Below are 26,831 nucleotides of genomic sequence, written 5' to 3'. Positions count from 1 at the left end.
GCGTTTTTAGGTGCGATATGTGAACGGCCCCTAAGAATTTTATTTGTGCAGATTCTCCAGTACAAGGTTGTTTGCAAATGTTTAGTCGTAAAAGCTGATAGCATTGCTTTTTAACAGTTAACATTTAAAGCTTTACAAACATGTTATGTGATCAGTTTGTCGTTTACCAGTTCATATTTCAGACTTGCAGCCTAATTATGACTGAATGAGAGAGGTAAATGTTTGAGTATATTTAAAATGCACTTCTTTTCTAAGTATTCACTGCTCTTTTTCACACAGCAGGTTTTTTGTGTGTGTCCCAATTTTTTTTTTCTGGACAACCTTCTGATGGATTTTACTTTAAATTGTGAGTTCCATTCAGGTTTCATGCCATTGGCACTTTTTTTTTCGAAGGATTGTTTACAATTTCACAGCATAAGCTATAAAGCTTTTTCCCAGTAAATAATAAAATACAATGCACTGCAATTTTATTTTGTTTTATCCTTATACTTCGTGAAAATATGTTCTCAAAGATTCTTTAAGCTTTGTTTGGGATGTTAAACTACTTTAGGAGCTCTAAGGACTGCCATGGTGAAAACAATATTTGAAATCTCCTTGTGAATTTTGCTAGAGTATGGGTCAGTGTTTTGATTGCAGAAGAGTTCGACAAAGGATTACTAACATAATAAAACAACTCCAGGTATATTTTTGATGAGGATATGACAATGCAAAATGGTTAAAATCTCTTAAAAATCTATGCTGAATGATAAAGACCCTTTATTAATAATTTACTTGGGGAAAAAATGGAAAAAACTAAAATATAAGTACATAAACCGATTAATCGATTAATCGTAAAAATAATCGACAGATTAATCGATTATCAAAATAATCGTTAGTTGCAGCCCTAATGCACATACTGAGCGCACAAACACTGACAAGAGTACTGTACAAGTGGACAAGCTTATGGTTAGTTTAGCTCTTGACAAAATATTAAGTTATTAATAATTTACAGAAGTATGCCCATCTTATTTTGCAAAGCGCAAGTTAGCCGTTTTCTTTAAATATGGAAGACTTCAGATTCATTAGTCGCTATAAATAACTAAGAATAACAAAAAGTGTGCAGTAAACAGTTAATCTATCAATGCTACAAACAAGTGTGTTAATGATTATGAAAAGAAATTTTAATTATAAGACAACAAATTCCAGTTTGCAATATAAAGCACCATTAACAGGTTGTTTTTGTACAGCTAAAATAACTAAGCGATTGACAACAGAACCCTTGTGCATTCAAGTTACAAATGGCCATTGTGCTTTCTAACCTGGATTCTGCTTAGCATTGTATTTAAGAACACCACTTACCTAGAAGCCTGTAAATGCTGGCTTGTTGCATAAATCAAGTTTATATCTTAAAAAACTTGTCACAGTCACCTACTACTAATAAAAGTCTTTGTATCTATCCGGCTATAAGATATGATGAACATGGCAGCCCTTACCTCAGCAGTCTTGTCTCTGCCAATTAATTTCTCCTATGCAGTCCAAAAGGTACCTCTTCCGCAGAAACTGCCATGTGATCTTACTGCCGACACTGTGTAATGAGTTTGCTATCAGCAGGACAGAACCATAAATTCAGCTCAGACAGAAAGAGAAGGCATAAAGAAAGAGAGAGAGGCTCAGGTGTAGCTGTGACCTCGATTAGCCTCAGAACAGCTGATGGCTCATAAGAGCTAAGAGAGTTATAATTCAGATGTTTGAAGCACTGATATTATGAGTTATATACCTCACTCAGTGAGCCCTACAGACTAGAGAAGAAATGAACAAGCAAAACTTTAAAACACAAGGACAAGCTGCAGGTCACAGAAAACAAGCACTGATTCTAGGTCATAAGTGCCTCAAACTAAACTCAGAATATATTTCAAAGATTTAATGCCACTAATTCTGGAAATCTAGGGATTAACTCATTGTATCATTTGTTAACATAACTTTATTTACTGGCAGGACTGATAAAGTTGCGTGTTCTGATCCTAGACAAATCAATAATTACACGGCTGCAGGTTTGTTGTCGGCTTAAGTATAGTTAATTGCACCATTTTTCAAAAACAGGCTCTTTGTAAAAGTCTGAATTACTGTAACGATGGGAGACGTGTCAATGGAGATGTGGATCTAAATACAGCTTTTAATAAAATCGTAGGCAGACAGGCAGGGTCAAACACCAGCAAACAATCATTATCAAGGGTGCCACAAAACAGAAATCCACAAAACAGGCAAAGGTCAGGGCAGGTTGCCAACATTCAGAAACAAGAGAACAGTTCAGGGTTAAAAAACACTAAGCCAAGGCAGGAAAACAAGAAACTAGGAAACGCTACAGGCTAACAATACTGAGGCATGGATGAGTGAAAAACCAGGCTTTATATAGGGTGATAAACTGATCAAGGTAACAAGACACAAGTGAATGCAATCAGTGATCAAGTAGTCTCAGCCTCAGACTTCACGCCTTCGGACCGTTGGCTAAACATCTGATGCATATGGGACACAAAAGTGGAAACACTTCAGGAGTGTTGATGTCGTCATCGGATTGGTCACGTCCTCATGGGCAGGCCTTGGCCAATGAAAGCTGTCTGAAAGCAATTTGAATGTCTGGCTACATATTAATATATTTTAAATATAAATAAAAAATTTTTTTACCTTTGAATAATATGTTCTACAATATTTACAGTTAAATTACATACATTATATTTATATAACAATATAGTATTATTTATATTGTATAAAGGTAATTTAAAATTAACCAGTTGTCAGGCTTTTATGCTACATTTTATATATAATTTTTTAAGTACAAAATGACAGTGTACATAATATAATTTCATGTTACTACACAGTGCTATCGCTCTCTGTTTCTTTTCTTATATATAAAATGTAAAATGTAAAAAATTTAAATAAAAAGAATAATGATGTAAGTATGTGAGTCAATTTAAAGTTGTAGGATGTACACAAGCAAAGATATAAAGCAATTAAAGTTTCAGTCTGTGGGAGTCCAACAGCTGGAATTACAGCTAAAATAATCCTATTTAATTGACCAACAAGCCTGGTCTTGTATGGCTTGCTCCCATGGCTCACACAGCAAATGTGTATTTTACTCAGGATTTAGTAAGCTGGTGTCCTCATACAGTGTGCCAGGGTGCAGTAGATGTTCACAGAACATGCATTTTGTTGAACATTAAACATTATAACACCAGAGACATAAGAGAAAGTAAATGAAAAGTGAATACATAACTTCAATTTAGTGGGAAAATAAGGTGCGCATTTTTATTAATTTGAATAAATAATCCAATGTTTTGATTTTTGAACTCAGCCTGATGGAAATAATTAAATAAATAAATAAATAGACATACTTGGAATTAATAAACAAATATCTTGAAACTCTGATTATTGAAATGAATACTGGAGCCTATCAGCAAGACATGACACCTTCATAATTAAAATCACGTCTCAAAGCTGTGCCATCGCAAATGCCTATCCAGCATGAGATTCGTGCTCATAGCAAACACGCGCGCGAGCGCGCAGGCAGGCAGGGTTCAAGCGCGCACCCAACGTCGCACGCATGCGCAGTCACTGCGCATCTCACACAAGAAACGCAAGGCGTGAGGGATGCGGTCACACCCCCTCGTCTTGTCTCTGTACGCCCCCGAGACCCGTGGGCGAACAACAATACTTAAGGAGTTAGATGCAGCCCACCTTAAAGCATTTAATATGATATAGAGACCATATAATCTCTAAAGGAACAGTCAGTGATACATGAGTCCACAGATTATCAGCATCTTGAGGATCTTAACTATGGATGAAGAAGGTAAGATAAATGCGCACACTCCTAAAAGCTTGAAATACACTGGAAAAACATCACTTTTGTCTTCAAAAACAATTAGTAAGAATTAAATTGTCTTTGGTCGCAGTAGATCTTAGTCTAACTGATGTATTTTGCTCCGGAAGACATTAGGTCATTTTACGAGAGATGCTCGATAGTGCGGGGCTTCGTGCCGCAGCAATAAATGAGAACAAAGTGTGCTTTTGTGTTACATTTTGGTGCGATGGGCAAACGTTTCAATTTCGCGCTGTTCGCAGTAAAACCACAACATGTTAATCAGTGTTTGTCAGATTCATTAACATTCGTATCTGAGATTGAGGAGGATGGTCATGATACTACTACACGTTGCGCATTGTGGCGACCTTGTAAATAAGGTTGGGTACAGGTACATCAGTAGGTTGGGCATAGTTGACTTTAAGGTTTTGCTAGGAATCCAGGTTACAGAGCATGCAGTATATATAGATAAATGTAGCTATATTATAGTAGGACTTACTTTTCAGAAGTTGACAAATCCTAAACTTTTGCATGTCATATTTAAAATAAACTATTTTAGACCAAATACCGTTTTTATTGTGCTTTTTTAATTGAGCGATATGAAATATTATATATATATATATATATATATATATATATATATATATATATATATATATATATATATAAACCTTCCCTTATAGGCCTACATCATTAATGTGCAGTTTAACCTAAATAGGATTATGAGCATATTATGCATCAACTACCCAGTAGCACAGATGTTTCAGTGGATTATCAAACAAATCAGGACATTAAAATAATACTTTACTTGGAGTCAAAGGCATGGTTATAAGGAGAGATAAATGCTTAACTTGTTTCTATCTATGTTTATTTTAAAATACCATAAATACTGAAGCCCACATAAGAGTCACTTTAAACATTGCAGCAGGGTCGCACCTGTTGTTCTGAATAAATGCAATGGTTTGGAGAAGAGAAGGGGAAAAGCAAGATAGAATGCTTTTACAATATTACTGTACCTCTTGGTCCACTTTTCTGCAATCAAAACATCCAAACTAGAGAGTAGAGATTACAGTTAAATACGTTTTTCCATTATGTTCAGATAGCGTAATTGTCAACAACAGACATGCATGAGTGCTGTAATATTGAAATGTTAAAGACAATCACACCCTCAAGGGCTGAGTGGATTGTGTTATTGTCCTTATTGATTTAACTTAATAAGAAGTGTAATTGTTAGCAGTGTGTGTGCGTGTGTGTGTGTGTTTAAATCCATTATATTTAGGATATTAACAATGTAAAACATTCTCATATGACCTAGATCAGTGGCTATAAAATGACGGAATGCTCCCAGGTGGTACACATCATGACTCTGGAAATGTACAATACTAAAAATATTAAAAACATATACTTAAATGGTCTGTTCTCAGAGCTTTAGCTATAATTTAATCTCATATGCCCCTGAATTAGCCAGTGGCAAAAATTATTGTAATTGCAGCAATCTAGTTTTGTCGTGCAATTTAAAAGAAAAATAAATAATGCTGAATGTTTGCAGTTGAAAAGAGAACTGGAAAAAACCTGGAGTTTCCACTTTGTTTGTCTTATGACCTTATAAACTAGACACTTTACGATAGATATGATTTATATGTAGGCATAATTGCTTGGACTTTCATTTCCTTTAAAAATCCTTTGAGCTTTCTTGCAGGAAAATAAAAAAATTCACCTCCAAATCTCCAAACTCTACAGAATTATCCTGCTGGGCTGCTTTCACTGAGATGATGCATCTTTCACTTTTCACTGAATGCATCTTTCTCGTTATCCATTGCATCCAAATATAGCCTCATGCCTCATATCCAGCCAGAATAAAACCCCACTCTGCAAGCTTGTTTGAGGAATGTGTTGTGTATTTAAGGAGATAGCCATCATCTTTCTGTTGTCTTGGAGTCAGAATGTAGCTCAAATTAATTTTTGCATCACTCACAACGTAACTGACCAAACGTATCTGAACCCATGACTACAAATGATTCACTTCAGAACAGTTTCTGCATTATTTAACAGTTATACGAAAATGTACGTGCTTAAATACATGTCCAGTGTAGCTTCTCATTGTGATTTAAGCCGGGTGCACACTATACGATTTATAATAGTAATTTCCCTTTCAAGGGAACTTCAAACTGCATCCTCTAGGGTTCGCTATGGCTAACAACTCGTCGTGACCCGTCTCTGAAGCATACTAGAGCTGTAATCTGGCCATAAAAGTTAGGCCCGACAGGACCTGAGCCCGAGAGGTTTCGGCCCGAGCCCGACAAGTACATTTTGATTGGCAGCTTTTTAAAAGCCCGAACCCGTTTACAGCCCGACATTATTCAAATGTGCGCACACACACAACTCTTTTGCCTTTTGTCAATAATAAGTAATTTATGCATGTTTTAACAATTTATTCATAACTAACGTAGACTAGACCACTTGGAAGTTGGAATAAAGAAATAAAATAAGTTCTCTGTGACATCTTAACATCTCAGCACTCTAAATAGCCATAGGCTAATTTATCCTATAAATAGACCGATGCACCAATAAAAGTCTTTTTTAACAAATTAAATTAAGATAATTTTTTAATTAAGATGTGTATTTGGCAATAGGCTAAAGAAAATTAAGATAAAGACTGCGCCCGATTTGCTTCGCACTAGCAGCTGGTATTTAATAAAAGATTAATGCCAACACTAGCGTAAAAAGGCCTACTTTGTCCATATTACGCATTTAAGACTCAATGAATATTTAGTTATTATTTGAAAAAAATTTACTCACAGAGATTAGGCTAAGCCTAAATGTTTTTGTGGAGGAAAATGATTGCACCGATTGTGCGTCTTTATTCACTCATTATTCTCATTATAAACATGGTCAAACATGGGTCTTTTCCACACCTCAGACTTTGCTTTAGTTGCTGGTGCAACCAAATCGTAATCACCAGAGGCAAGCCTCCATTACACCTATTCAGCATCCATTTTCGCATCTTTCTCACGCTAATCGAAACACATCATATGAGCACTCGTTTACCTCGCAAACCGGCAAGGCATGGAGGAGAATGACCTTGTGGGGATCACAGGTGGATCTGGCTGACGAGTTTAGAAAGGGACTTTCCCTTTCACGCTCGTGGCCGTCAGACGAGAGAGAGCCTCGTGAGTATGATTGTATATCTTTAACATTTTCCGATACTGAGGTTAGTGCTCTGCTGGGTCCTACCCAGGAAGAGCAGGAGATGTTTGAGGGTGGCGAAGAAGTTGAGGTTGAGCCTTCTCAATCCCCCTGCCCTGCATATGTAGAGCTATTGAAGGTTATGGATTGCGCCACGGCAAAGTTGGTCTTGCCATGGAAGTGTGCTTGCAAGATGACGCCGCGAGGTTGCCTCGACAAGCGTTTTCTTTCTGACCATAGCCTTCCAGCTCAGGTGAGCCTTCCATTTTTGCCTGATCTCCGCTGCTCCCCCACCTGTGGGTAGGGGTAAAAGGAATAGTGGCTCATGGGGAGGTAGACAAGACCTAAGGGATGTGATCCAGATGAGGCATCAGCGTTCTCATCTGAATCAGAGCGATACTTAGTATCTACTCATTCTCTTTGGGGGTTTTTACATCTGCCCTTATCCTCCCCTTCCTTATAACCCTGCAAAAACCAGCTCTCCGCCTGACCGAGGTTAGGGGGGACTTCTTGCATAACAGTCTCCTATGCTGGACCTATGATTTTTCGGTTTGGTTCTATGTTCATAGTAACCAACTTACTGATGGTCCGGACTAAAGGGAGTAGCCCCTTGAGCGGGGCTCCAGCACAGAAACCAGGGTGGGTCAGTATGATCCATTCTGTATATACTTGTATATGTATCAAATTGCTGGTGATTATGAGTGTACTAATTTTCTTTGAGTTTCTTTGCAGTGCTCAATTACAGTGTTTACTAAATACTCATCAGCATTATGTCCAGCCAGTATGATAGCCCTGATTCTGGCTTCATGCTTCCAGTATCAGGCATCCAGATCACAGGTTTCTGTGGGAGCCTTCTTGATCATCAGGCCCGACACGGCACTGCAAGGAATTTCATGGATTTCCTGCCAGGTCACCCTGAGGGGCTTCCTGTCCGCTTGGTTGTTGCTGATGCATTAAGCAGGAAGTGGAGGTGGCAGTTACGGAAGTCTTCTTGTATATGCTGCCTCAGGTGATGCTCCCCTCGCCAGAGGTTTGTAAGTTTGAGCTTTCCTCTCCAGTGTAGTTCGGCACCTCTGTGATGCTTAGGGACCTTTAAGTACACACGCTAAGCTCTGTGTTCTTTATGAAAACCACATGGTGGTAAGTGTTGAGATGGTTAGTCCTTGGTTCCTTGGGCTCCACTCAGCCAGTGTGTATTTATTTATACACTTGAAGCATCGCTTTCCTCAACATGAGGGGCTATTTGGGCAGTTCTTGTGGTAGTTTAGCAGCGCTCCCCTTTACTAAGAAGGGTCGCCTATGAGTGCGCTACTCTCTTTCTGAAATCGGAGTTCTCCTCTCATGTAAGATTGAGTTCTCTGTTCTTTCCCCAGAACGCTCCAGCATTATTTCCACAGATTGAGTTGATGACTCTCAAAAATATTGTTTTGGGATGCACCATTCCATCTATGAGCTGCTCTATCAGAGTGCCACTAGAGCCCCCTGCTTAGAACAGTATTTAAAAGTCTTTGTGCACTTTCTGAAATCCACACTGTGGTAAGTTCGCACGCTAGTGCTCTGCGTTCTTTCTAAAATACCTATATGGTGATGGCTTCGTGCAGTTGCTTCAACCTGAGACATTATGATTGTTGCTTGAGACTATAGGCCATGTCACACGTGATCTCAGTTGTCATTAGTGTCAGACTGTACAACAGTTAAGACTCGCTAAAAATAAACAAGAAGAGATGTCTAGAGTTTTACATCACAAATTGTAAAATGTTCGATGATGGTGAGCTGCATTCACACTCGGAAACAAAATTGTTGCTAGCAAACAAGCCCAGTCTCTAGCATTCATTTTGACGGTTTGTCTTGAAAAGAAAGATGTTGTTGCACTTTTTGCATCATTACGTTTTGTTCTCCTTATGGTTCTTCATTTGATGGTCATTAGAGAAGCCACACTGCTGGACTATGACTCAAAACTTCTGACATTGACTGCGCATGTGCAATGAAGCAGAAATAGTGTAATGACAAATGGCTCACAGAATGGGTGGCCCTTCCTTTTGAATAAAGTGTTGTATAAATGCTTGTCCTGTCATTATATAACTCTCCTTTCAATCGGCAACTGTGAAGTGGAGCAGGACCACCTCCCACCAGTCCTTGTTTTGGATTCTCATCCACAGGCAACCCGTTTGGGGCGCGGGGATAGGCAGTTTTACTGCGTGATAAATATGAGCAGCACGGCACAGTGGTTTATATGTAAATTCTGCTTTTAAAAACAAATAAAGAAATCGTGTAGGAGAGGGGTTATTATGTGCAAACAGTGAGAAACGTAATATTTGTGCAGTGTGTGCATGTAAAAAAAAAAAAAAAAAAAAAACCTATTCTGATTTGAAGCTTGTGACATATAAATGTGCACATCGACCCGATCACTTTATTTAGCGTTCATGTATACACTACATTCAGATTCATCAATCTCAATTAATTCAGTCCGATTTAACAAAAAATTGTGCATGTAACCATCAGAATTTAATCGAAAGTAAAATTTGATCACAATGGTCATTAATCGATTGCCGGTGAGTATGTGAAACTAGCCATCAAAGACTATATATTTTGGCTTAGGATCAAAGGAATTTTTTTGGATTTGCTAAATTTGTCTCAGATGGTCAAATGTGGCCATAATCGTCCAGTTTACACCCGGCTTTAGTTCGTCATATTTTACGACCAGTTTATTCAGAAATCCCAGTTAACTCCCATGCCTTCCCTCGCAAAAGTATGTGCTGGTAAAGAAGTGAGAGGAAGTGACAATCTTGGCAGACTGTGATGGAAGTGTCAGACAGGTGGTGACTGACTGTGTGAGAGCAGTCGGGTCTCAGTCACAGATACTAGCTCTTCTGCTAGCTGTGAAAATGCCTGCTGATCAGCCACCTTGCATAAAGGTAGAAGGAAATTATTAACATCCACCTTGCCCAAGATGGTCATGTTTTGCTTTGTAATGTTTTAATCTAAAAGAAACATGACAATGACCTTAAACTCTCTCTCATGCTCTATTTTCATTCCTCATTATATTTTTATTTGTGGAATTTTCCTTTTAAATAATTGCGTCCTTCTAAATTATTGCTTAAGGCTGGTTAGATGGACAAAAAGCATTTGCTTACCGAAGGAAAATATATTTTTATTCTCAGTGATTCAGTGTAATCGAATACTGTACAGAGAAGTGGGTCAAATGGTGGTGATACAGTGATATTTTATTTAATTAATATATTTGATATGTGGACCAACTTTAATATTATCAGCACCAACTTTTATGTTACTTGTCCAGTGTTAAGAGTGAAGGAGACAGTGAGAGATGGTGGGCAGATATTAGCTCACCAAGAGGACACTTATACCCTTAGTCAGTTAGAAACAGAACCAGTAAAAAATGGCAGCCCAAAGGAACCTGATTTGTAAGCCTGGGCAGCCTCATTCTAGGGTGGGACTGTTGGGCTGCAGGCCATGGTTAGGGGAGGGGGTACCGGAGAAACCTCTCTCACGTGCTCTACAAGCACCTCCTGTTGGCAGAGCATGAATTTGGATATATGCCAAAAGAAATAGAGTTCAAGGTATTTTTTTATAAGCGTGTTTTTGTTTTTTGCTTTTGTACCGAAACTGGTACCGAGAACCATGGATTTTCATGGTACCATGACAACACTAGGGCGGGCAAATTGCGGCAGATCTGTAAAAAATCCCCGGTATAGTTCTCTTCGTTGGATAGGAAATTGGGTCTGTGATATGATGGCAAACAGAGCAAACCGAATGCTGAAAGACTAAAAATAATGAAGGTAGGACTGCTTTGATTATTTATAGGGTTGCTCTCTTTCGCAGATTAGATCGATTGGATAGATGGATGTAATTACTAATGATGAATTGGCTGCATTAATTATCTGTGCATGTTTCTCCAGAAATTTGTTAATAAAACATCACAAAGTTGTGGGTTATCAGCCAAACACATGAGCCTGTTCACTTCTGGCTTCAGTGACACTGGATAAAATGCTTCTAAAAGTAGATGAAGTGCTCAGTGCACTTTAAAGTGCCATTTTTGTTTGTGCCCAAAAAATTTTCCCAGCAGACATGTAATACAATAGTCATGGAAGTCATCTCGTCCCAGCTGCATCAAAAATAGAACCTCTGCAAATCTTATCTGTGCTCTGCTGGAGTTTAATTATCCTGTATGTCCAAGTCTTATTGTGTACCTGAGGTCTTCTCAGATGAGAAGTTACCACTACCTACAGTCCATCCCTTAGGACAGTGGTTCTCAAACTTTTTACAGCTGCATACCCCCTGGGGCAAAATTCTTCTGTGTACCCCCTTATTCCACTTAGACCACCGTCACACCTTTTCTACACTGTAAAAAATGTTTGTGATTTTAACAGTAAAAGACTGTAAAAATGGTACCGTAAAAACCTGTTATTTGGTTAACAGTAAGTTTCCATACTATATATGGTGAATAAGTTTACTTAACTTTGATGTAATTTTACAGTAAAATACTGTTAAAAAATTTTGTTTTTTGGAATTGAAAAAGAAAAAGTAATTGTATAATTGAAAGTAAAAAAAAAAAACGTTTTCAAGCGACATCTCTTTTGAAAGTACTTGGCTTTATCGTAAAACAAATAAATAAAAAAGTTAATATAAATAACTTTCTTTAGAAGTGGTTTTTTGCTTGTCAAAAATACATGTTCAGGTTTTAATGTTACTTTAAGTTGAGGTAGAATTAAATGAATGCCAAAACTAATTTTGTTCATGTACCCTTCTCCATCATCTCACGTACCCCCAGGGGTATGCTACCCTAGGTTGAGAACAACTGCCTTACGATACACAAAAATACTCATGTTAGTTTATGTTGATATCTATTTTTGGATACAATCAAGAGATCAACTGATATGAAATAAAAGCATTTTCATGAAAGATTCAACATCAGTAATTAGGCCTACTATATAGTTATACGGTGTCTTTTATAGGGTTGCACAAAAATCGTTAAACTGACAAACACAATTATTTTGAACAAAAATTATAACAATGATTTTTGACATTCATCAGAATTAACGCACTTTCACATAATCACAAATCCAGAGAACGTAAACTTGCACAATTTATTTTTTACCTTATCTAGTTTCCTGGTGTATCATATTTATCATAAAAATTTTTACTCTTGACATTATGAAAACTGGTACTAAAAAAGCTTCTCTTAAAAGCCAAACCTGTGAAATTCCTAATATTAAATTAAGCAATTCAAAATTATGCTGTTTTTCTAAACAACAACAAAATGTATTCAGCAAAATTCATGTTTTGATTCATTACAGTTCATCCTTGAGGTTTGCGTTGAAATATAATTTACCAGGTTGGGAAGTTTAAATAAAACTCTGGGCCAGAAATATATATATTTAAGAGAAAAGCTCTGATTGGGGATTTAGACTCTTAAAATTTGGTAAACACTAGTTTGAAGGCTTGAGGAGTCTTATTACCAATGCAAGATAACGCAAATGTCACATGAAATGCAAATGAAACCTTTTCAGGATAAATAACCAGTGGGAAAATATCACAGACAATTATAGTTTAATTAATTGAGAGAAGCATTAATCATGAACACAATTGAAATACGATTTATTGTGCAACCCTAGGCACTTATACGTTTTTACTGTGCTTTTACTTTGCCCTGCAGTATATAAGAACTTGGTTTAATATTGTTAGTGTAAACATACATTCACAATGCAATATGTTGAAAAGCTAAGAATTCTATTCAAATTAATCCAGTAAAAAGAGTGAAGGTGTGTATGTGTGTGCGTTTAAACTGCTTGTCAGTCCTCTCTCAGCAGGATGAACAGATGGTTTTCAAAACTGGCTCAAAGCGTAAGTAAGTGGGGCTCCATTCTGTCATTTAAAAAAGCCCTGAAAAGCCCAACAGAGTAAATAACCTCAAAATTAGCTCCTAACCCTTCATAAATGTTGCACAACTGTACTACTGTACCTCAGGATAAATATGCAACCAAATACAATAACATTTATATTATGTAAACAAAATCGAATTAGTAAAGCCATAACAAAAAGCTTTGCCAATCACAGCACACACTGAACCAGCTAACCAATCACAGCACATTTCAAATTTCAGAAGGCGGGCTTTCATTTGATACAGGAACTATTCAAGCTGTTCATGCAAGACTGGGGAGAGGTGTTGAAATAATGTGAAACTTGAAAAATAATGTGTTTTTTTGTATGAGAGCCAATTCTATTACACCCCCAAAACAAAATCAAGACTTTGTAAAACAGCGTAATTGGACCCCTTTAATAGGACAAAGTAAGCTAGACTCAAGAGAGTAACGTACTAAGGAACAGTGAAAATCAGTACAAGCATAAATATAGAACATGCACAGATGCATTACTTCCATGGTTCTTATGTGTTTCTAAGCAATCTTAGGCACAGCTGAATCTGAATTCTGGGATTGGAACAAATCTGCATTCCAAATGAGTAATGTGCAATGAATCTACTGTCTATAATAAAACTACCATCTGACATTTATTAGTTTATATGCTCCCCTTTTTAACCTTTTTATTTTTTTATTTCCACTCTATTAATAAAAAAATAGAGTTTTTAGTTTTTATTAGTTTTATTTCCCCATAGACCAGAGTGGCACTATTATTAATGGGCAGAAGAATTATATTTCATATTCACATTTTAAAAATAGATTATTATGTGCAAAACAGAAAGATCCTAAATATATAGCATGACATTATATCTGGAGCTCTTTCTTTATGCTTTAGCTTTCACAGCGCTCAAGAATAAAGATAGAGGAACATAGGGTTTTGCTTTACAAAGGACTGTCCTACCCTTCACTCAGTTTTCTTATACACTAATTAATTCCTCTGAGATGCTGCAAGGCCTCCATCTTCATAATTAATACAGATCCATTCAGTGTTGTTTCATTTGTTTAGCATTCTGCAATTTCTCTGCACAGACGTGTTTAGAAATTTCTGATGTTTATGCATGACATGGCATTTAACAGAAGGATAACATTTACATTCATTCTGATTGTGAAGACATTTATAATGTATTAGTCTTATATTTTTTCAATGAACCTCTGCAGTGATCATGTTAAGCAAAATTACTATTATTGCAGCTAAATAAATATAATTTTTTACATTATTAGTTTGTAAAATATTTAGATAATATATATACAGATATCACTTCAAACTTTGCCATGTTCTTCATCTAGTTTCTCCAACATGTCTTTTTCCCTTTGGCAGATATAAAAATGATGCCTATAATTTACTATGTGTTCATTTGTACATATACTAGTGTTCCAATTAAAGCAAGATCATTTGTGAAGAATCTGGCAAATTCAATGATAAGTTGTAAAATTACACTTCATCTTCTCTTTAATATATTATGGTCATAAGCGTAGTTGGGTAATTTAAGACTTTAAATGGGATCCTTTACTCATATTTAGTTTATTCAGAAAATGTATTGCTAATGATGCTTTTTTTAATTCTCTCTAGGAGACACCAACTGAGGGGGAGAATAACAGGGGTCCATTTAAGATGACACGGACGGATCCCCCTGACATATTAACATCAACTTTGTATCGAGACATAAAAATTGGTCGTAACTGTGGGCTCTCAAAGTATTCTGGATCTTCTAAGCAATGTGATTCCCAAATGGTTGGCCCACTGGATCAAAACTTTGAAACCATTAACAAAAGACATTGCCGTAGCTTTGACTTTATTGAGTCATTGGATGACCCAAAGGACTTTTCCTCGTCCATGGAGTATCCTTACAGGTCTGATCAGAAAACAGTAAGTAAGGATGCAGTCTGGAATGGCATTGGACAGCAGGGACACTTACGTTTTTCCTCACCAGATCTATTCAACTCACGGCTCAGCCATCAACAAATTAGCACAGACAAAACCAATGAGGCAGCAAGGACTAGTGTTCATGGCAAGCCTCGCTCAAAAAGTGCTCCAAGGGTTCGAGCCACCCTGACTCCTGTACCCATCACAGTCTCTCCACCTGCAACCAAGAGGCGTCAATCTCCAGTGGACCCCCAGAAGAGATCTGAATGTTTGCCAAATCGAGAAGCCTCCCGTTCAACCAGGGCTTTAGTGAATGAGGTTCATCCAATCAAGTTACAACCCCACACACCCCTCTATGTTTCTGATTGTTTTGAGGAGAGCAGACAGGAGAAACAAGCAAACACTCCCCACGTTAGGTGCCGTGTTGATATTAAGCCAGATGCCTCAGTTCTCCAGCACACTGCACAGAAGATGCCTACTCACAGAAGTAATGTTCCCTGGCAGCTTTCCTCAACATCAGGGATCAGGAATGTCTCATTTTCAAGTCAGATATACACTTCTAGAACACCTACTCCCAGTGAGTGTTACAACGTGGACTACAGGCAAGCTTATCAATATCCCAACAGCTCCCATCAGTCTGGTAGTTACATTCAAACTGGAGAGAACCCTTTTGGAATGACTTCTCCTAGAGACACAAGGGACTACAGAACCTTGTCTAATCCCAACATCCCAACCAAGTTCTTCTACACGGATGATCCCTGCAGGTATCCAGTTCACCCACCTAGTAGGAAATATTATCAGGATGACCAGTACAGTATTAACAGCAGCAACAGCCAAAATCCATCCATCAGTAGTCAGTATATACATGACCCAAGGACTCGGTGGGTTCATACTTTGCCTGTGCGTTCATACTATGCAGATTCCCATCGTGAACCCTTGGATCCATTCTACAGTAGACCTTACTCAGTGAGTGAGCCAGGGCCATACTTCATATCCACCCCTCAGAATGAAACATACTTTCAGGAGGATCCAAGAGTATATGCCTTTCCCTCTGAGCCCTCAAGGATGTTTTATACAAAGCCTTGCCATTACCCAGCAGACAATCCTATGAGAGCATATCATACGGAGGGACGGCGGCGACCACGTATGTCCCAGGCCTTTTCTGATGACTGGAACCGTTCAAGCATTGCTACATATTCCAGTCAGTATGCATCCTCACAGGCTACTCCACAGCGAGTGCCATCAATAAGCCCATGGTATCATAATGACTTTACTGAGCCAAGTCATTTAAGAGCAGATGTCCGGAACTACTCAAAATCCTGGGACAACATTATTACCCCTCATATGGAGAGAGAACATGGCATTTCACGAGGCAGGAGTTACGAGAACCTTTTCCATCATGGAAGGCCAGGAGTTCCCTCGGATAAAAGTCAACAACCAATTATTGTGAACCTTTCTAGTTCGCCGAGACGATATGCTGCCTTGTCCCTCTCTGATAACTGTCTAGAAAACTGTGCTGGTGAAAGAAAAAACAGTGTGAGGGGGCAATGGTTTGTAACCCCAGAGATTACAATTACTGACAATGACATTCGTGCAGCAAATAACAACAAGAGAGATGGAGGAACTAGCAGCTGGAACATCCAAAATACAGCGGGATGTCAAACTGCGAACTTGAACAACTTACAAGGACCAGCAAACCCACCAGAATCCACAGAGAGAAAGAACAATAATTACTCCCTGCAGCAAAGCCTTGAACAGCTTGATGAGCTGCTAGCTGACCTAGTCATCGATTATAAGCCTCAAAATAGCAGGAGACCTAGTAAGGATCGGATAGACCAACTCAAACAATTGATTCAGAATGATGAGACCAAAGAAGGGAAGCGGGACATAGATCAAGAGGATTCAGGAGTTTTGAACACACAAACAGACTCCTCCAAGACCAGCCCAGACACATTTAAAGACCCAGACAGTGGTTGTGAGGGTTTTCAGAGGAGTGTTGAGGATGTTTCTTTGAACCATATTACAGAGGAGGATGACACTATGGTGTGCTCCAACAGGAAATGCTTACGCAAAGACACTACATTCAATGCTTGCTTGTACTTCAAGTCCTGCCACAGTTGTTATACTTACTACTGCTCCAGGAACTGTAGGCGAGAAGACTGGGACATTCATAAAGAGAACTGTCTTTATGGCCGCATTAGTAGTGTTTGCAGGCACATACTAAAACATTGTCGAGAGAACTTTGATGTACATAAAGACTTTTCACGCATTGCTAGGGTAGGGTATCTGTCCCGTGGAAGAGGTGTACTGTTCTTGGGTTTTCCAAACCCTGGGTGTGCAGATGACTTTATTCAAGTTGGTCTTGACAGCCTTACTATCTCTCCAACATATCTATCCCTTCGAGAGTTAGACAGTTTCAAAGACAACCTTGGGCAGTACTACAAAGAGTTGCAGATTGCAGGCAAGGAATATGACCCAACTGAATGTTTCATCCTGAATGTATCCATTGCTGTTGGAGACCTAGTGCCTAAACTTCCTTCTCCCAAATTACAAATGCCAACAGTTCGCAAGTATGCTAAGGTGTCATTGGCCTCCTCAAGCCCAGATAAGAAAATATTTAAGAAAGAATGTGAAATGGAGACTCTGATTCTCACCCCACCCCCTGGGACATCTGACCTTGACAAGGAAGGCCAAGAGGGCAGGAAAGCAAGAGAGATTTGTTTCATAAACATTCAAAGAGAGCTTCGTACCCGGGGCGTATTCCTTCGCCATGAGTTTCCAAAAATATACAACCAGCTTTGTGAGTTTGTTGAGAGCAACAAAAGGTTTACCCCCACCACCATCTATCCCACTGACAAGAGAACCAGAAAGCAGTTCATGTGTATGATCATGGCAGCATCTGAACCAAGGATGCTTGACTGGGTTGGTGCACCACACCTTCTAGATGACATAATTTAATCCTATGCATCAATATAATCAAGCTTTTTAATAGTGAGACTATATTTATTGTTTTTCTGTATGGCACTAAAAACTATAATTAATACAAGTTGCTTAAGGAATAAAAAAAAGCTATTTACAGTACTTATTAGAAGATACAAGCACATATGCTTTATCTTAAAATCTGTTTACACAGAATCAAGATTTTTTTTGCATTTTCTGTGCTGATATTTGGGACAAAATCTTTCTGCAGAATGGATTTAAACACTGTAAAATCTGTTTAATGGAGATGAGAGCAATGTACTCATAGGCAAACATCAAAATAAGCTAAGTATAATAAACTCAAGGAGAGGAAGATGTACAAAACTTTGTTAAATGACAGATGTTTCAATTCTGTGGAAGTTGTTTAACTTTCTGTGAATTATGTGTGGGCCTGTTTATAGCTATATTTCTTGTGCTAGTATGTTGCAGTGAGGATATAACAACTAGGAAACTTTGGAGACCCCCTGGCAATACAATACAGTATTGTCTAAAAGTCATTGTCTTTAGCCCCTTGGGAGGATAAATATGCACTTGCATGGAGAATGCATGCTGGCAAGGAAAAATGCAAATTCACTTTAAATTTTGCAATGGTTTGTCAGTTTTTAAAAAAATAAATTGTAGTCATAGATAATGATCTGTATGGCAGACAAAAGCAAATGTTAGGTAATGTATTTTTTTAGACAAATTCAAATAAACTGCTTGGAAGATTTCACAGTATTGTACATGGCAACTGCTTTCTGCATTGTATTAATATCTATTCACATTGTTAAATCGGCTGAAAATGTAACTTTAACTTTATATGACAGGAAAACTTTTATCTTTGAGTTATGCACATTTTCATTATATACAAATAAGATTACTTACTAATTTATTCATCTGACATGAAGGTTATTATCTGTATTATTTGAGTGTTTTAATTTTTTATTATCTCATGGTGTTTCAATTGAAACACTTATTGAAATGTTAAAAATCATAAACATTTATATAAAATATGCTAGTCTTATTTTAATCATTTATAATGACTGACAAAACTTAGATGCTTATATTTGAAAAGTAATATTTCAATAACAAAATATAAAATTTTAAAAAGATTTAAACAACTGTGTATAACACCATTGTATGCTGGACTGTGTTAGATATAGCACTTTATAAAAATCTGCTGAGGGAAAACATATTTATGAACAAACCATTTAGGTAATGTTATCAATAGCATGCACACAAAACCTTAAAAGACAGTGTTACTGTGTTTATTTCTGTTGCCATTTTTATGCCATTTATTTATTTACACTGTTCATTACCTGTTGTGTTCTGTTGACAAGTGTTGCTTTATTTCTGTAAAATGCTCAATAAATGAAACACCCCGCAAGTCCTTAATGGCTCATATATTTGACTGATAACATTACATAATAATAATAGCAATAGAAATGTCTGTCCATTTTAAAAAGCTTGGTCATCATGTTATTGCATTTTGTAGTTTTGGTAATTTTAGTAAGACAAAAGGGCAAATACCCTTCTTTTCTTTTCTTTTTTTAAAATAGAGAGACTGAGTAGTGTTTTTGTTTTCTTTTATGATTTTTTTTTTTTTTTTAATGGCTGACTTTCTGACTGACTGACTTCACCATGTATAAAGAGTATGTCAAGGAAGGTAATAAGCATGCTAAATATAATTGCATATTTCCCCCCTTTGTTGAATGTCATTGATATAATGATGTCAGGATTTATGTTCATATACAGGCTAAATGATAAGGTGGATGTACATATATACAAGACCATAAATATGAATTCTGGCTCCTAAAAACTAAAATAAATAAATTATTGGACAACTGGGCCTGCAGAATATGCCCAACTATCACATCACTAGCAACTCTTCTCATAGGCCTATCATTTTAAATGTGTTTAAAGGGGTGCTATTATGCTTTTTCACTTTTTAAATTTCAGTTAGTTTGTAATGTTGCTGTTTGAGCATAAAAAAATCTGCAAAGTTAAAAAGCTTAAAGTCCAATTCAAAAGGAGATCATTTATTTAACAGAAATCACTTTTCAAAAACTACAATGAAAGACTCGTTTTGGATTACAACATATATTTTTTCCGCAATTTGTGATGTGATACAAATATCAACGAATGGGCCGAGACCTGGTTGAGCTGCACTAAAAAAATACAATGAGACATGCCAGCTTTCCCAAGGCAGTCAATCTTAGAGTGGTTACAAACATCTGGTTTAAATAGCACTCAAATTCATTTGTTTTTAACAAAATATTTACACTGAAGCTCACAGCAGGTGGCTATGGTAAGTAGCATGACATTTCCCGACCAGGTGCCGAGTGCTGCCAATCACAGCACACACTGACCCAGCTAGCCAAGCACAAACAGCACATTTCATATTTCAGAAGGCTGGGCCTTCATTTGATACAGGAACTATTCCATGCCAGACTGGGGAGAGAGGTATTTTAATAATGTAAAATATGTGAAAAATAATGTGTTTTTCGAACAACCTATTATGAGAGCCTGTTCTAGTACACCCCTTAAATCAAGGCCATGTAAAAGAGCATAATAGGACCCCTTTAAGTGAATCAGGTGTTACCTCACGATTGATTTTTTTTTTTTTTTTTTTTTTTTAACAGTGTAATACTAAACACAAACATATGAAGATCTAACAGCTGGAAAGGCACATGGAATAAACGTCTCTAATAAAAAATTCTACACAGAATACTTATTGGTGTAAAAATAATAGTTTAAGGCACAGGCTACGAATGCAGCTGTGCCATGCAGTAGACTGGTTCCTCACTAAATCTAAGCAGGCCAGAGCCTGGTCATTACATTGGTGGGAGACCATTTGTGAAAATGTAGCTTGCTGCTGCAGCTAGTTTTAGTCCAGCCAGAGGGGGTGGCAAGGTGGGGGGTGATCATTCTTGTTGTCTGCTTTTGTAACTGAAGACCTGGAGCAATATATAATTGTTTTATTCTATTTTAGCTAGTTGTTAAGTAATAATATTATGTTATCACTTCAGTTACTGTCTGGTTTGGTTCAGCTACAAAATCAGACATCAGAAGACTTCAGAGAATGGTTCGGACTGCTGAAAGGATTATTGTTGCTTCCCTGCCCACCCTTCAAGAACTGTATACATCCAGAGAGAGGCTCAGAAAATCGCTCTGGATCCCTCACATCCAAGTTTCCCAATCTTTGAACTTTTGGCATCTGGCCGGCCCTTCAGAGCTGCAAATACCAGGACAGTCAGGCACAAGAACAGTTTATTCCCCCAGGCAATCTACATCTTGAACTGTTAAATGTTACCCACTTAAGCAATAAAAATGTGCAATATCCTTAGATTTATTTGTTACCCCTCCATCCTAGTACATCCCTGCATCTTACTCTATTCTATTATATTATCATCTATAGCACAACTGTTCAAACAATTTATTTATTTGCATTATTTTATTGTTAATTTTTTTTGTCTGTGTCTGTTTTGTTGTCTCTGTGTACTGGAAGCTTACTGTATGTCCCTAAAACTAATTCCTTGTATGCGCAAGCATACTTGGCAATAAAGCTCTTTCTGATTCTGAGATTCATTAAAAAAAAATTAAAGGTTTGTTCTAACCGAGGTGAACACGCTGAGCATTCATAATATTTTTATTAGGCTCAATATCACATTTATTGTGTATTTATTGTGTTTATAGCTCCATTTCTGTAACCGTGGAACTGAAAATAAATAAAAGGCATATGTTTGTCACGTCAAGTGAACACATGTGCAATATTTTCAGAATACAATATTTACAGAAGCTGTCAATAATGTATGAATAATGAACTTCTTATGTATGTACTCCATTGTAACTTAAGATCCTGAGCAAGATGAATTGTTCGTTTTGAGTTTTTGTTAAAATGTTTTAAGTTATAATTTGCTTATATGGCTATTAAACAAGTTAAAATGGGTACATTTTCAAAACATTTTCATTTTCAAATTTTTTTATTCTTTGCTGCTTGCAAAGTCATTGCCTGATACAAGGCAGCAAGTCACCTGGCTAAGTTTCTCGGATGCAGCCTTAGTATAACGAATAAAACTTCAGTTAAATGAAGCAACCTTTAGATAAGCATTAGACCGTCACCTGCAAAAAGGAGTGTCATTCAGATGAGGCATTAAACTGGCCTCCTGACATTCTGTCATTAATTCCCCACATTTTTCATAAACTTGACCTCATTGTTAAAGCTGGTAGTGCATCCTGATGGCTGCATTGAGCTTGTGTTGTGTTGTGAGCCGGATGTGCTACCCCTCTATAGGAGCAGCTTTATTAACAAATATTACTACAGTGACATCTGCTGATTAATCCAACTAAGCACATGCAATAAAGGCCTTTACATGACATCATCAGATGTAATTTTCAGTCATTTTCATGCCATTGCCTAGGTGCAAGCACAACAATGAAACTAGGTATTATCCGTTTAATAATCCATTTATAGTTCCGTTATATTACAGAACAATACTTCTAGAAGATTCTCCATCAACAGAGAAGTGAGGCAGGGTTGCCCAATTTCCCCCTTTTTGTTTTTAATTGTTGTGGAACTATAAGCGATTAGTAGTTAAAAATCCAAATTTACATGGCATAACATTATTTAATAGAGAAATAAAAATATTACAATTGGCTGACGATACAACTTTATTTCTAAAAGATTCAAGACTCAAATTAAGTTAAATATTACAAAGTCTGAAATTCTTCCAGTGCATGATTCTTCTGAACATTCAATGTTTAACATTCCAGTGAAAGAATACGTTAAATATTTAGGAATTTATATATCAAAACATTTGACAGTTAGACAGCACCTAAATTTTAATAACAAGATTAAGAAAACAAAAATTATTTTTGACAATTGGTTAAGAAGGGATTTATCTATTTAATCTTATTAACAAAAGTAGATTTATTTTTCCTGGGCTGTCTTTATTTGTTCAAGATTCTACTGGTAAAGGAATTTATAGATTATTAGTTAATTTTTGCTGGAAAAATAAGCACCACCATCTTAAAAAGATGTATTAGTTGGAAAGAAATCTCAATCTGAAGGAGGTTTTGAAATGCTGGATTATGTAGACATGAACAATACTTTATTTAAGATTAAATGGATCAAAAGGTGTGTTATTGATACTGATTCAATTTGGTATTTTATTCCACATAATGTTTTTAAGAAGGTCATGGTCTTAAATTTCTTTTAACTTGCAATTACCTATAAAACTGTCTAAATTTCATGAGCAAGCACTCTTGGCCTGGAAATTGTGCTTTGTGCATAATTTTTCTCCTCACAGAATGAAAATATGGAACAACGAATTGATTACAGTTAAAGGCAAGAGTTTATTTTTTGTGAAATGGTTGGATCATGGGTTAATGTATTTAAGTGATTTATTTGATTCATCTTTAGAAATTCACTCTTATGATTCTTTTTTGTCCAAATTCGACTTTCCTGTAAAATTTAAAGAATTTTCTGTAGTAACTAAAGCTATTCCCTTTGGGCTTATTAATTTAATGTGCAGCCACCTGACTTATTATAAAGTTGAAAATAAAGATTACGATCTCCTTATAAATGGTAAATATATTTTTGATAAAAAATGTACTAACAAAGATATAAGACAAGAATTTAATGAATTACTCCCAGAGGGAAATGTTACTGGAATTCCATTTTAAGAGATGTTAATTGGTGAAAAGCATGGCTGCTCCCTTACAAATTTTGTATTTCTAACAAAGTAAGATAAATTCTGAAGATCTTACACAAAATATGTCCAACTAATATGTGGCTTTCAAATTTTATGGATATTGGGAAAGAATGTTCCTTTTGTAACAACTGTGAGGAATCTTTAAATCATCTGTTTGTTGATTGCCAGAGTGTAAAGTCATTTAGGAAGAGTTGATTTTTTTACTTTTTCAGTTAAAATTAATCTAATAATAACACTGAATGTGAAAGCAATTATTTGCGTACAGATCAACAAAAAACGCAAGACTGCTGTGTGAAAGGAGCTGGACCGACAACTTTGTGTAACCTCATACAGTGCGAGTTCAGTGATTTGCGTGGATGTAATCTTTGTGTCATCTGAAGGTTTTAGATTCAACCACTGTGTTTCAACATGCAGCTTCAGAGTTGTAATCTCTAATCTAGGGATATAAGAATAAGAATCATCCTATTGTTTAAATGTGATCATTAATCTTTGAACAGCTATTATTTAATTAATAAATTAAGCGTGAGGACGGCACTTTTCAAAATAAATACTCAGTTGGCAATCACCAAATATTATTTCATATTTTGTGTAATTTATGGTGTTTAAATCATACCTGTATACTCACATATCGGCCAGGAAAGTTCTGATGACATTTTCTTTTCATATTACCTCTGTATAATGCATGTAACCCGTGCAGGGATCCTCAAATCTAGACCTCGAGATCCACTTTCCTGCAGAGTTTAGCGCTAACCCTAATCAAACACACCTGAGCATGCTAATCAGTGTCAATCAATGTCTTGTTTGGGATCATTCGAAAATGGCAGACAGGTGACTTTAATCAGGGTTGGAGCTAAACTCTGAAGTGCAATGGACCTCCAGGGTAAGATTTGAGGAAGGGGCCCGGGGGCCGTAAAGGAATAAGTAATGTTTACTTTATGTAGCTAACTGTACCACAAGCGCCACCTTCTGGCAAATAATTAGCATATTCACTTATACTCACATTTTACGCAGAACAGTGTTGTCGTGAACGTTAACTGGCATATCAAGGAGGAAATACAATCGAAACTTGAATTAAATGATTCTCAGGAAGCTTAAAAAAGTTATCCAGGGAAGAGGAAAAAAGTTATCCAGGGAACTATATATATATATAGTGTGAGATTCTGCTCGTACACGTGAACACATCTTGTGATACAGGACATTGTGTGATAACAGTATGATGTATTCCTTTGAACCTTACTCTATATTCATGATGTTGCTCAATGCAGTGTGTTATGCTTGATCATCTAAATATCTGCCAGACATTACGTTGTTTCATTTCCCTATAAAAGTAACACCCCTTGTACAATAAAGCTGAGCTTAGAATGAACTACACTACTTGTGTGACTCATTCTTGGTTCCCGGGTACCTGCTCTTCTCTGCTCAGATAACCCAACCTGAACCAAAATAATATTTACGATCTCGAAGGCAAGAATATACAATTTATTCTTACAGCTGGGGGCTCATATAGGGGATGGGGGGAATCTCCTAAGAACCAGGGAGTGAAACATCCCGAGATCAGGAGATCAAGAGAAAAAGACGCACCGGTGAATCCGGCGGACCTACATAATAAAGGGGGTAAGTGTTTTCGTAGATTTCTTGAAAGAAATTTACATTTACATTTAATCATTTAGCAGACGCTTTTATCCAAAGCGACTTACAAATGAGAACAATAGAAGCAGTCAGGTCAACAAGAGAACAACAACAGAATACAAGTGCCATGACAAGTCTCAGTTAGTCTAGTATAAAACGCATAGCCAGGTGTATATAATTTTTTTTTTTTTTTTGTAATTAAATGAAAAAGACAAGAAAAGGAAAAGTACTGGTGTTAGTAGGTTAAGTGCAGGCGAAAAAGATGAGTCTTTAGATGTTTCTTGAAAGTGAGTAAAGACTCCGCTGTATGAATTGAGATTGGGAGGTCATTCCACCAGCTGGGCACAGTCCAGGAAAAGGTCCGTGAGAGTGATTTTGAAATATAGCGCTTACCCTCTGTAGGATCCTAGTAGGGGATTAATATAAAAATTATCCCACGTTCCCCGTAAAGACACGGGAAGGAGTTGTAATCACTAATTGCTAGTGGAATTAAGCGTTCCATTGTTGTTACACTACGGCTGGCAACAGCAGTCAATTGACTATTAGCGTAGAGTGATTGGATGTGCAGTACTGGCCACACTGTACTTTTGATCACGGTTGCGTATTGCGTATTGCGAATTCTAAACTTTTGCTGTATTTTAACCATTGTGGAAATTGATTTAATTTGGGGATTGAAATCTAATTAAAATCCATATTGTGGAAATCAATTAACAATTGTTATTACATGTTGAAATATTGTGACCCAAAAGAAAGGTGTTTTAGGGGCGACCCGAACTTGGTTTGGCGAGAGCCCAAAACTAGGAAACACCCAAACAAAAGAAGGTGATCTAGTGACGATCAGGGCGAAAGCTTTGTGTAAGTCAAAACCTAGAAAAATCACCCAAGGTCACAATACGATACATGGAATCACAGTTAAGGTTGGGCAAAAGAGTATAGAAGAATTTTGAATTGCAAATTTGCTTGCTTATCACTGCCTAAACACTATAATTTGCGCTGCTATTAAGTGGAAGATGGGGGGTTCAAAGTCAAGACCATTACCAGGAGAGACACCAATTGATTTTATGTTCAGAAATAATCAAGGGTTTTATGCGGAACCTTTTGTAAGTGATATGGCAGGATGGTCAGAGTGTATGAAACCACAAATTGAAACTCCGTATCCGAGAGAGGGTTGATTCACTGATGAGGGTATGGAATTAGCTAAAAGTCTAATTTTTGAGGGGTGGGGCGATCCCACTTGGGATTATAAATATATGACTAAAAGTTATAATGTTTGGAAGGATCTGAAAAAGGTCTGGGATCAAGGACCAGAAAAGAAAAAGGTACTTGCCTTTGTGGCTAAGCAAAACAGCTTTCCACAAGACAAGCCACCGCCCTACTGCACTCCTCGCATACCCACAGCGCCACCGCACAACAGTCATGTTACTGAAAAGTCAGGTACTTTCAAAGAGACAAAGGTAGAGACAAAGGAAACTCCCAAAACTCAGAGTGCAATGGTGTGGATGAGATCGGGAAATGCGATAGGGGTGAAACCAGTAAAAATGACATATATGGAAGCAATCTGTAAAAGTTTGCCTTCTCCACAGAATCCTAGTAAATTTGTAACTATTCTGCAATCACACACAAAGTATGCTCAGTTTACAGGTGCAGATTACAGAGCAGTTCTGGCAAGGACACTGGAAGGAGATGTCACTGAGGAAATGCTGATTAGTGAA

The 26,831-nt window shown here is 37.0% G+C and overlaps 1 protein-coding gene across 1 annotated transcript; it reads left to right on the top strand.

Annotated features, from left to right (window-relative positions):
• Nucleotides 1-3,595: 3,595 nt before the first annotated feature.
• Nucleotides 3,596-19,693, top strand: LOC113096356 (apical junction component 1 homolog). Its single transcript, XM_026261727.1, has 2 exons — nt 3,596-3,823; nt 14,525-19,693. The coding sequence occupies exons 1-2, from the start codon at nt 3,815-3,817 to the stop codon at nt 17,774-17,776; spliced, it is 3,261 nt and encodes a 1,086-aa protein (XP_026117512.1). The 5' UTR covers nt 3,596-3,814; the 3' UTR covers nt 17,777-19,693.
• Nucleotides 19,694-26,831: the final 7,138 nt, after the last annotated feature.

Source organism: Carassius auratus, unplaced genomic scaffold (assembly GCF_003368295.1).
Source record: "Carassius auratus strain Wakin unplaced genomic scaffold, ASM336829v1 scaf_tig00215912, whole genome shotgun sequence".
Classification (NCBI taxonomy): domain Eukaryota; kingdom Metazoa; phylum Chordata; class Actinopteri; order Cypriniformes; family Cyprinidae; genus Carassius; species Carassius auratus.
This window is presented reverse-complemented; position numbering and strand designations above follow the sequence as displayed.